Source organism: Megascapheus bottae, chromosome 10, assembly GCF_031878675.1.
Source record: "Megascapheus bottae isolate mThoBot1 chromosome 10, mThoBot2.hap1, whole genome shotgun sequence".
Lineage (NCBI taxonomy): Eukaryota > Metazoa > Chordata > Mammalia > Rodentia > Geomyidae > Megascapheus > Megascapheus bottae.
Window position 1 is genome coordinate 62,941,683 of NC_143518.1, and position 13,006 is coordinate 62,954,688.

At 38.5% G+C, this 13,006-nt stretch overlaps 1 protein-coding gene across 1 annotated transcript in view; it reads right to left on the reverse strand.

The window, feature by feature from the left end:
- Positions 1 to 286: 286 nt before the first annotated feature.
- Cdc73 (cell division cycle 73) overlaps positions 287 to 13,006 on the reverse strand; it is a 93,792-nt gene continuing 81,072 nt past the window's right edge. The window contains exons 14-17 of the mRNA XM_090341482.1: positions 12,229 to 12,390; positions 9,365 to 9,465; positions 3,771 to 3,912; positions 287 to 3,475 (exon numbers count right to left, since the gene is read on the reverse strand). Of these exons, the coding sequence (XP_090197608.1) occupies positions 3,439 to 3,475; positions 3,771 to 3,912; positions 9,365 to 9,465; positions 12,229 to 12,390 (442 nt within the window). The 3' untranslated portion in view covers positions 287 to 3,438. The remainder of the gene's footprint in view (positions 3,476 to 3,770; positions 3,913 to 9,364; positions 9,466 to 12,228; positions 12,391 to 13,006) is intronic.

Below are 13,006 nucleotides of genomic sequence, written 5' to 3' on the forward strand. Positions count from 1 at the left end.
TCGACAAGTTTAGGGTTTGTGGTGTAGGCTTGGATGAGTACCTGTCTTCAAAGGACAATACTCTAGCTTTGAATCTAATGCTGAAGCAAATGCTAAACAAAAATAATATCTACAAAGTCTGGAGCCACTTTCTAAGCTGTTAATTTTGACTAGATTTTGTAATTACTATATTTCCAGTGTTGTAGTGTATCTATTAACTCGCCAAAGAATTTTATATATTACATCAGTTCAACAAATAATCCCTTCCCACCCACCCTCCAAAAAAGAAGACTGGCATCACTTGAACTTTGGTAGGAGTCACAAAAAAATTTTATTTAGGAAAAATATTCCCTTCAATGTTTATTAGATAGTGAATTTTATTTAATAATTTGTTATGCATAGGCCAATTAAAACGTATGCCTCTTTCCTTTCATAAGCAAACTATCTCACTCTGCATGGCAGATAAGAAATTATACCTCTTTCTACTTTGAAAATTGGACTTCTCCTCATTATGAAGTAGGTATTTTTGCATGGACGCCCGTTGCGCTGCTCCTAAAAACAGTCAAGAAAACATGGACACATGGGAAAGAAACAAGAAGCGATCATACTAATTAATAGTGAGCTATATTAAAAACATTGTTTAGTCATTAAACAGAAAAATACTTCTAGGTTAAATAAATTAAGATTGGAATTTGTCATTGAAGAATCTAGGCCAATACCTCCAATACTGGGGAGGGTCTAGTGTTTAATGTTTAAACATCAAGCAGCAAAACACGCCTAGATGAAATTAAGATTGGAATTTGTCATTTGGGGATCTCAGCCAGTACATCCACTACTGGGGGTGTGCTAGTGAAAGGAGGCTCATACCACACATACAAACAGAGAGGAGGAAACACACATTAACACTGACTGCTGTTGTTTTCTGTAACACATCAAACCAATGATTGTCACTCCTTCCTGCACACTGAAAGGACACAGAGAACTTTTGAAAACAATGATGAGCAGTTCTCACCCCAAAGCAGACAGAGGCAGAAACTCCCCTACCAACTGATTCTGATGTGCAGTCGGGGTTGAGCCCTGTTGAAACACACAGGCTTTCTCCTTACTGCTCCTGGACTCAGCAGAGTCTGAAGCAGTAGGAACTAGAGCCTTTCATTCCAGAGAGGGCAGTATGGGTGCCTCCAGTTAACGGCAACCCATTGGTGAGTCAAGTTTATCAACGTGCATGTTGTTTTCATTAGATGAGCGACGTGTGCCTCCTTGTTCCCTGGAGATCTGCATTCTCAAATTCCAACACCAAGTATAGTCCAACTACTTCTAATAATCCAGTTAGACTAGAAGCACACAATTGATCCATGCATATATTTACTGAACGCCTACTAAGTGCAAGCACTGCTGTAGGTGCTGCTGTAGGACGGTCCGAGAAAATGATTAGCTTAAGAGTTTGGGTTGATTTTAAGTAATGGATGTAAAATTAATTACATGGACCTAATTCCTTCATTCTTCCAAACTGAAGAAGAAATCCAATTACTTACAAAGGGTCTGATTTAAAAACACGTGGTATAGCATATTTAGAGTTTATCTCACGTTCCATACAGTATTTCCAGACGTTTTTGAATACACATAAGGCAAATTTAAAATAGAAAAATAAACCTTGTTCAAAGTAGATGTTCGTTTTAACCACACTCTGCATCAAGTGAATTTCATATACAAGTATAAATACCAAAAGTCTTTATGGAAAGGTAGTTCGCATCCACTGCAGTAGTCCTAACAGGTAAATGTACGTGAAAATACTCCAGAGTCTATCCCTGACAATGTCCACATGGAGAAAGTTTATACAATACATAATTTGAGAACAGATTTATATGCTGAGAAATTCTAATGTGAACAAAGTGAGTTTTCTTTTATTCAGGAAGAAGGAAGTGAAAAGAAGGAAAATGTAAGCACACTGTTCAAATCTTACAAATATACTAAAGCCTAGTCATTTGAAATGCTGACTGCTTTTCTTCTGAAGTGCCCTGTGAATTCCATCTGAATTAATATCCATTTGGTATAGATTTGTATGGTTGCTTGAAAAATAAATAATGATTGCTTCTAAGCTTTATAACAGCATTAAATTCCAAAAGAAGGTTAGCTAATGTCAGCTTAGTAGATAAGAAAGAGCTAGCTGTTTAAAAAAAAAAGCTAGCTTAAGAGTCAGTAGGGAGGGAAAAAAAAAAAAAAAAAAAAAACTAAAAGCAAATGGACAGCAGTAGTTCTAAGGGCAGAAACACGGTGGGTGGGGAAGTTCCCAGCTGTCTTACAGCAGTGGAAGCTGAAGTCAGGACTCAAGGAACTGAACTAAGCTGCTCCTTGTATCATGAACACAATGCTGCCTGAAGCAGAGAAATAGTCAAATATTCCCTAAGTTAAAATATGTTTTATATTTGATAGCATATTGATACATAAAAATACCAGTGTTTCCCCCCCCCCCATCTTGTTTCTGTTCAGACACTTGAGCAAATATGTTCTTTGGTGCCTGGGAGTTCAACAGTATTTAGGGATAATGAAAGGTAAGACCAAAACTGATGTGCCTAGAAACAGAAGACTTGAAATCCTATACCATATAAAGTAACCATCAAAAGTGGACTTATGAGAAACAATAGGAAGTTAAAGATACACTGCAATAGGACTGATACACATTCTTCCTCAAATCATACTCTAGCTCCCCAATAAAAACCCCTACAAGCCTATTATGTTTCAAATCTGTTTTGAGATTTTCCAAATGGAAAGGTATCCCAGATAGAAATATATCATTCTAAGTTTTAAAATCATTAAAGTCAGTGAGAAGAATGTACATTCATTCAATATATTCATTTATATTTTAAAAAAAGGCTGAACAGTTCAACCAAAGATGAAGAATTGTTCTTGATTTTTCATTATTCCTTTTTAAATAGAGTATAGATGTAATATACATATAGGCTGACATTTTGATCCATTCAAAATAGTCACATCCCTTTTATGTGTTTTTGAAGTCCCAAAGTCTAAAATTTAATACCACTCTTTAACACAGTATTTTCAGTCGAAGGGATGGTAGAGCAATGAAAAATCAGAAGCAAGATGGCTTGGAAGCCTTATAACCTCTAAATATACACACATTTATAACCTGTATTTATTTCTAAAGAAACCAATTTTAAGTAATGCTAATTTAACCAATAGAGAAAAAACTTCTATCAAAATATACAATTTCCATTACAGACTAGAAGGCTAATATTAAAAAAATAGTTGTAAGCCAAAAGGTTTGCCGACCCAGATGGGGCCCCATCCCTCTGCCGCACACAGCGGCAGACCGTCTCAGCAGACTGCAGTGACCTTCCCTTCCAAGTTCACCCCCAGGTCAGAAAGCTGAATCTCAGTCTCTGGGCCAAGGTGTTCCACACTTCTTTATCCAGCTTTTGAGAAGAGGAGGCGACAAGTAACTTAGAATCTCAAGTGGGATTTATGCTTCACCATGTACCTGAAAAACAGGAAAGTAAAGTAAGGACAATGACAGCAGTCACTGAGCAGGAACTCGACTCACAAGAGTAGTTGAGAGGAAGGTAAGCATTAAATTTTTTCACCTACTTCAGAGGTCAATGTATCCAAGATATTTGTAAACTTTCTATTATATATCAGCATCCAATTAGACAATATTAGAAGAGGGAAACTGGGTAAGATGGTTCACAAATTTATGGAATTTAAAATGCAACTGATGAGACAAAAAAAAAAATCAGTATAATATGTAGGTCAATGCATTTTAAGACCAGAATTACCTATCCAATGTTTCCCAGAAACGCAAGAAAACTGGTCTGTCCAGATGGCGTTTATGATAGCTGAGCTCTAATACTGTGACATCCCATTTCTGAACGTTTGGATCTAGACGAACTTCATCATACTTGAGGTGGAAGGCTTTAACTATAGGAGGCAAGAAAGAAAAAGAAGTCTTTTCTAGTCAAACTGTAATCAGAATTGGGAAAATATCTGTAAAGTTGGTGTGTATATATCCATTGTTCTATTAACAAGAAAACAAAAATGGAAAAAATTCAAAAAGTTAAAAAACCCCTCAGTCTTCCTGATCTCAACTGAAGTTACATACTCATCAGAGTTATCTTTTAAACGGATGCTAAGCACTGTACTATTGTCAAAAAGAAAGTCAACTACTTAGTGAGCATTTATACAAGTCAGCCACTGGGGATTAAAAATGAAGAATAAGGTAAAATAAAATGCAAATAGCTCAATGAAGGATTTAAAAAAAAAAAAGAAGCACTATTCATACAGTAAATATAACAAGGGTAGTCAATGTCAGACTCAAAATAGTACCTTACCTAGACTCTGAATCCCAAAAAGGCTTGCATAGGAAGTAGTGTCTAATCTAAGACAATAAAGGTCAAGAAAGAAATAAGCAAGCAGACAATGCAAATGATCCAGCTAGCACAACGAGCAGACAGTTTGGTCCAGGAAACAGAAAGTATGTAATCCCCTTCTGAAGCATGTTATACAGAGTGATACACACAGGGGATAAAAGGCTAAGAACCCAGGGGTTCCAAGCAAGACTGGACTTCTAGCTTCATCACAGTATTCACTTTTGTTCAACTGACATGGAAAAATCATTGTCTAGTATTTAACAGAGTCTGCTACAATTTAGTAATCTAAAAGAAGGAGATGGATTTCTTCAACTAGGTAGAAATTATACAAAAGAGAAATATTCAAGAGAGAATTGGGGAATAAGAACAGGATTAAGTACAAATGACGAAGGGAGAAGGAAACATTCTCTATGAAAGACACTGAACCCTGGAGTGACTCACACATACATGATGCACTATTATAGACACTGTGGTCACACTGTGGATACAGTGTGATCAAAGCCAAGTGTTCATCACAGGAAGAAGACATTCCACAGCGAATGCTGGAAAAACAGGTGACATTCAGGTAGCCAAAATGCCACTGAAGAAAAACAAAGCAGGATAAGGAGATGAGGTAATACATGTGGGTGAGGAAGTTGACTAGAAGGAGGTAAATGAAAAGCATGTCTTGCAAAGACTTAGGAACATTCAGGAAGGAGTAACAGCAGCCACAAAGGTCCTGAGACACATGGAGAAGCTTGGAATAACAAATAGTTTTTTTAGGTCATAGTCTATGTGCATGAATCTGAATTTTATTCCAGAGGTAAGAATAAGCCACTGAGCAGCTTAGATCAACAAGGTAACATGGTGTGGTCTTCATTTTTATAAGACAAATCATGGTGGTACATGCTTGTAATTCCAGCACTTCAGAAAGTGAAGCAGGATAAATTCCAGGCCAGCCTGGGCTACACCGTGAGACTCTGCCTCAACCAATCCATCAGTCAGTCAATCCATAAAAAGCCACAAAATCCATATCACCAAGATCTGGGCAGATATAAGACATTAACAGACTTTATCCTGGATAATCCAGGGGATACACCCCAATTAGTTTACTATACTATACTTGCAACCCGTTTCTTCCCACGTAAGCTTTGTTTTGCATGTATATATGAAAAATGTTTAAAACCCCCCTCCCCAGATTTTATGATTACTTTACTAGCATGTAATTCATTAATTTATTTATTTTTACTGTCACTAGCATCACCCAGTATTGGGTTTTTAACAAGGAAAAAAAAAGTGACATCACTGAACATTTTTGATCGCTATTCTATGAACTGCTGCTCCATAAAGAATTCTGGCATACTAACATTCAATTCTTGATGGAGTTTAAAGTCTCCTGTGCCCAGGAGAAAAAGTACACACATGTTGTTTCTAAATTATTTGTTTTTAAACAAATCCTCTTCAACAGAGACAAATTATTCATTTAAGTTAACTAAATCAACGTGCTATATGCGATGCAGTTTGGAAACCCATTCTTAAAGTGAAAAATCGTCAATGTTTAAAATTATTAAAATTTTTGGACTAACTTTGTCACAACATTTTGCTTTTCCTATTGCTATGGTGTGCTTTTTAAATATAGTTCCTGGTTTTCTTTAAATGATTGTTTAAAATAATCTGTCAAGTGCCCATGGCTCACATCTGTAATCCTGCTACTCAGAAGTCTGAGACCTGAGGGTCACAGTGCAAAGCCAGTCCAGGCAAGAAAATCCTCCGACTCTTATCTCCAATTAGCCAGAAAGCCAGAAGTGGATCCACTCTAGGCTCAAATGGTTTTGAGCAAAAGAAGCTCTGGGACAGTGCCTGCTACTCAGCCATGAGTTCGGGCCCCAGGATCAGCACTTAATTAATTAACTAATTAAAATAACTTCATTTATAAGACTGAACTTGAAAACAAAGGTCTGCATCTTCCTTAATCATTTCATTAGATTCATTTTTATTGGCATAATTTTTTTCTACTAGAAGAGATAACTTTTTCAATTTAAACTAGTATATTAAGTCATTAATACTTTGTCATAATGAAATGAAGATTTCTCTCAAAGTGTTTTGTATACATGAACAATAGTTCCAAGTAAACTTATACCAAATATTGCCATAAAATCCTTCTTGTTAAAAAAATTACAAGTTTTTAAGTGCCTACAAATAAAAAAGATGCCAGTTATATGCTGATACAATGAATACTGAAGCAAAATATTTCACATGGCTTAGAATTGCTTCCTTTTTTTTTTTTTTGAGCGAAATGCAAAAATCCTACCAGCACTTTTGGTGGGGAGCAATGAAGCAAAAGAAATGGAAAAGGTGCCCTTTCAAATAATGTCTAGATCCACTGCCTATGGCATGAGAAACCCTGGCTACTGGATTCCACTTCCTTGGGCAGAGGCAGAACCCTGAAACCCCAGACGGCCAACAATTAAGATAAAGGCCCCCTACTTCCCTCACCCAAATGCTCACCATCTATGCCTGGAGGAACACTGAACCAGAATGGCCACAACACAGCATGCATAGCATCTGCCCTCACCTTCTCAAACAACAGGCAAAACGGCCAAGCTAGAATCTTAAGAGGAGGAGATTTGGAATCGGGGTGCAAGGAAGGGGGGGTAGAAAGAAGCTAGCAGGACTCCATCTCACTCTGCTGGACAAGGTGGTATGTGCACTACTCGGTACATCAACCTTATAATAATAAAAGATCTTAAAAAGAGTTGCCTTGAGCCAGAGGCTGATGGCTCACGCCTGTAATCCTAGCTACTCAGAAGGCTGAGATCTGAGGATTTTGGTTCAAATCCAGACCAGGCACAAAATTCCTCGAGACTCTTATCTCCAATGAGCCACCAGAAAACCAAAAGTAGCATTGTAGCTCAAGCGATAAGAGCGCTAGCCTTGAGCTGAAGATCTCAGGGACAGTGCTCAGGCCCAGGACTGCCCCCACCCCACAAGTTGTTTTGAAGCAGTTGGAAGGAAAAACAAGAGTAACAATATATTATTGTATTCCTAATGAAATCCATATAGCTGAGGATATATTTTTATATGCTGAGGGATTTTTTTTTTTAAATAGTATTCAATGAAGCAAACCAAGTATATAAGACAGGACATTTGCATTCACTGATGTTTCTGCTTTCCTTCCCCCCCAAAAAATAAATTCCTTTTAATAAAAACTTATTTCAGATACACATTGACTTTTCATGTACATGATGAGGAAATCTGATCATTAAAATATCAGTGTTTAGTACAAAAAATGAATTTTAAATGTTTACTAATACAGAAAGATTAAAATGTTACTTTTCCTGCTTTTTTAATTTTTTATTATTGGGGTAATGTACTATTTATTATTGGGGTTACATTTGCCAAATAGTAAGTACATATTGATACCCCTTCTCATGCTTTTGTCTCCATTTCCCTCCCCCAACCCCTTCCCAATCATCTCGTTTTGTTTTACTTTCCTTTAGTTTGCAATCTCGCTACATATTTAACTTCTATTTACCAATTCTCTAAACATTAATGATAACATAAGGAGCTATAACAATTGTAGTACTGTAACTTATTTTTACAAATAACAACTATTCTGAGTTGGAGTATTCGTGGCAGAATGGTGTACCAATCACAAAACTGGTTTGCAGAAAAGCTGCTCTCTCACTGTTTTGCCATGTATATCCATTCATCATAAAACTCCAGAATTGTTTTCCACTAATTCTACTAATGTTACTATTTTAACTGCATCCTCCAACTAAATAATCATTTCAATAGTCCTTTCAAGCAAACAGACTCATCAACTTCGTTGTCAGTGGATACCAATGTATTTAAAACTAAGACATTCAATCCACATACAAGGCTGTGCATGGAGGAACTTATTGCAGGTACTCTTAATGTGCTGAGAACACAGTGTGGAGGGAACAGCAAAAGTGTCTGAGGTGGTGGAGCTTGCATTCCAGCAACAGAAGGTTACGGCAGAGACCTAAGTACTGAGTCCTGTCAAGTAAGTAAAATAGCTGAAAGGGATAGCAGGAGATGGTCAGAGAATTTGCCAGACAGAACACTTGAGCTGAGGTCTAAATAAGGAGAAAAGGCCAACTGTATTACAATTATGCCATATGGTGGGAATAGCTGGCAAATGTCATAGAGCATTTTGAGCATTTGATACTATAGTTTTGGTCAGCAAAATTAGCCCAAATAAAAACTGACTTCGCCAGGCAATGATGGTCCTCACCTGTGGTCCCACCCACTTGGGAGGCTTAGATTAGGAGGCTCACAGGTCAAAGCTAGCCTGGAGAGAAGAGTCAGAGAGATCCCTTTTCAGAGAGCAAGATGCAGTGCTGTGTGCCAGATATCATAGCCACAAGGGAAAGTGTAAAACAGGATTATTCCTGCACAGGAAATCTTGAAAATGACCAACACGATAGAGGGCTAGAAGCCTGCCTATCAAGAGAGCATGATGCTCTGAGTTCAGCATTATTAATTTAAAACACAACCAAAAAAAATTTTAAAAAAATTAAAAAAAAAAAACCTCATGATGATTGGATTCATGTGTGGAAACATCAGTGAAAACCACTAACTTGTACAAGTTATAAAATGCCAACATCAGGAATGGTGGTGGACATCTACAATCTCAGCAGTCAGGAGGCTCAGGCAGGAGGACAGCAAATTTGAAGCCAGCCTGGGCTTCAGAGCAAAACCTTGCCTCCAAAAACACACAAACAAAAAAACAAGTTATGAATTTTAACAAAAATGTGTAGACATACAAACATATTAATGATTCAAGTGACCTGAAGGAATTATTAATGTTTCAAGATAACCAACACTCCCTTCTATATATAACCACACATAGGAAAAGCTTAAAAATATTCACAGGGAGTTATAGGTTACTTACAGGCAATCCTTTAATGTACTCATTTTGTATGCAGAGCCACATGTGGCTCTTCCTCAAGAAAAACATTTCTATATAGGAAAAGCAGAGAACATACAGAGAACCTTACTTTTAGCAAATATGTCAACTGGTGATCCGTCAGGCAAAAGCCATGGCCAGCCTTTGAACTGCCACGCAGGACCCTGAACAAACACTGCTACAACTCGGTCCCTGTAAGTACAAGGTGGGTGGGGGAGAAACGCAGAGTATCTCAACTGAGCTTCAGGTACTGTAAACTGCTAAGAAAATAGTCCACTGTTATTCACATGACACAGTCTCGTAGGAGGCCTCCTGGCTGGACAAACTTCTCAACATGCTGTCTCATCACAGCACATGGTGGCTGCAGCCCCTCTCAGGCTTGTTTTTTTTTCCCCCTTCTAAGCTTTTGTTTTGTTTTGTTTTTAATTATAGTAGCTGCAGAAAGGTGTTATGAGTATAATGCATCTTGGTCCATGTCACCTCTTTCTTCAATCTCCCCCATTTTCCCCTCCCACCCTTACCCCCATAGTTCGTTTTATATAGTATACATTAAACTACATTTGCTCACCTTTCCTGCCTCCATTCCTGTGTCTCCCCCTCACCCCCCAAAGTATGTTTCTACTTCCTGGTATACTTGTTGGGATAAAGAGCACATTAGTTGTTCACAGGAGGTACGTCTCTGAGCTCCTCTCCTGAGCATCCCTCCTTTAGCCAGTCTGTGTGCGTGTTTAGTAAAAGCACTGCACGCTGGCTATGTTACCATGCATTGCTGCTGTACTTTTTATCTAGCTTCCACACATGAGAAAACAGGCACCAGGCATTGGTTTTATGCACCTAATAAGTCTTTCAGACATATTCACCCAATAGTTTTAAATGATCTTCTTTTCCTTTCCATGAATTGAAGTAAGGGTGTACTTTTCCAATGAATAGGAATTACTAGCTGATTATGAACTAAAACATTTTGTTTAAAAGGAACTAACTTAAAATTCAAATATATATAGCTGGGCCTGGTAGCTCATGCCTGTAATCCTGCCTACTCAGGAGGCTGAGATCTTAGGATTGAGGTTCAAACCCAGCCGAGGCACTAAAGAACCCGAGACTCTTAGCTCCAATCAATCACTAGGAAATGGGGAGTGGAGCTGTGGCTCAGCGGCAGCCTTGAGCTGAGGCGCTCAGGACAGTCCTCAGGCCCACAGTTCTAGCCCCACGACCAACCAAAAAAAAAAAAAAAAGTTCTACTACATCCTCAATATTTTGCTTTAATTAAAATAAAGTAACTCAACAAGCAACTGATGACACCCAAGACCCTATTTTCTAATTCTTCAGATCTTCAGAAACCATCTTGACTTTTCTTTATTCAAGTGCTTCATAGACCCTGTATGTTGTACATTCGCCCCCCAATTCACTCCACCCAAGTCCTGGGCCTGAACCCAAGGTCTCCGCACAAAGCTAGCACTCTACCACAGAGCCACAATTCTATTTTTGGCTCTTTGGTAATTTGATTGAACATAGAAGTCTCACAAACTTTCCTGCCTGGAGTGGTTTTGAACCACAATCCTCACATCTCAGCCTCCTGAGAAGCTAGATTAGAAACATGAGCCATGAGTGCCCAGCTATATTTTTTTTGGGGGGGGAGGGTGGGTCATGGGGCTTGAACTGAGCACTGTCCCTGAGCTCTTCAGCACAAGGCTACTACCCTTCCCCTGGGCCTGGGTGTTGTCTCTGAGCTCTTCAGTTCAAAGCTATTGCCCTACTCTTGAGCCAAGCTCCACTTCCAGTCTTCTAGAGGTTAATTGAAGATGAGAGTCTCAGGTCCTTTTGTGCTAGGCTGGCTTCCTTGATCCTCAGATCTCAGCCTCCCGAGTAGCTAGGATTACAGGCGTGAGCCTCCACGCCTCACCTGGCTGTAATTTTTTAAAGTTGTTTTTCCAAGATTCCAACTGCTTTTCCAGGACAGAATTAATCCTTTCTAAACCCTCATACTTCATTGTCTTGTACAATATTGTTGACAAAGTATCACAAGTACTTCCATGAGTAGCTTAAAGTGGAGCTTAGAGAAAAAAAACACAGGATGGCTAACATCAGTAATGAAATATAACTAAAGCCAGTTCTACATTGGTCACATACATAAACTGAGTCTTCAAAAATCACCTATAGAATCTAATACTACTATTCTTCCATTTTCAAATGAGGAAATGGAAATGCCTTAGTACACAAGATAACAATCCAGGAAGCAAAGGTAAAGAGGCAGGAAGGAAACCAGATAATAAACCCTGGGAACTAGGGGTATGGATGGCATGGTTCCTGTTTAAGGATTAAGAGCAGCCACTCAGTCCTCAAACCTTACACTGCAGGGGGTAGGGTCTTGGAAACGCCCAGAGACCTATAGACTCCTTCCTCATAGCCACTGAACACACTACACTGTTGAGGAGAACTGCAGCCTTTAAATTCTTTACCATGCTCTGGATTTCTAAAGCTAAAATTAAACAGTAAGAAAAAAAGAAATTTTCATTCCATGGGATACATGCCCTAAACTGTCAAAAATCATCTTCAGTACTGCAGCACTGTATTACATGAATTTTGCAATGTAATCTACGCCATACACTAGTTGAAATACTATAATGGTACCATTACTGATGACTAAGTTAACAGCTACATAATCATAGTTTTCAAAAATAATACATACTGGGGCCACGAGTGTGGCCTAGTGGTAGAGTGACTGCGTAGCCTGCACAAAGCCCTAGGTTCAATTCCTTGTTGTACACAGAAAAAGCCATAAGTGGTGCTGTGGCTCAAGTGGCAGAGCACTAGCCTTGAGAAAGCCCAAGGACAGTGATTAGACTCCGAATTCAAGCCCCAGGACTGGCAAAAAATAAAAAACAATACACACATTCACATGGCGCACGGGTACGGGCACGCACGCGCGCGCGCACTCACACACAGAGGCTCTCTTACCAGTCTTGAGGCATAAGTTTAAGGGGCTGGTCTACCACTCTATAAGGTACTGTGACGCTAATGGCAGCACCCCCTGGCTGCATCTGATCTTTTCTTCTCTGTATCAGAGTTTCATTTTCTCGTTGACAACCTTGTTTCTTCTTTTCATCTGATGGGACAAACCTTTGAGTAAACAGAAAAAACAATATATCAAATGTATTCAATGTGGTGAAATTAGGAAAATACATTTTGAAATAATCTTAGAAGACTGATGTTATTAAACTGAAAATATGATACTAAATCTCTTATGCATATATAGATTGTGCTTCCTGTAAAGCATGGATCTTTCCTTTGTCAAACTCAGGTTTCTATTCATTTCATTATTGTGCAACATTTACCATTTCTACTACAGAAAACTTTATGATAAAAGAAACTTTATGGGGCCGGGAGTTTGGCCTAGTGGTAGACTGCTTGCCTAGCATGCACGAAGACCCGGGTTCAATTCCTCGGTACCATATACATAGAAAAAAGCCAGAAATGGTGCTAAGGCTCAAGTGGTAGAGCTCTAGCCTTGAGAAAGTCCAAGGACAGTGCTCAGGCCCTGAGCTCAAGCCCACGACTGGCAAAAAAATAAATAAATAAATTAATTAATTAATTAATTTAAAAAAAAAGAAACTTTATTAAATATCAAAGAGGGACTCAGGTGGCGAGGCTAGATAGGCTTCTCCACTAGCTAGCTTAGTCTGTGTCAAATCTTAACACAAGTCCACCCTTTATCACAGTTCTATGCTTAAGAAAA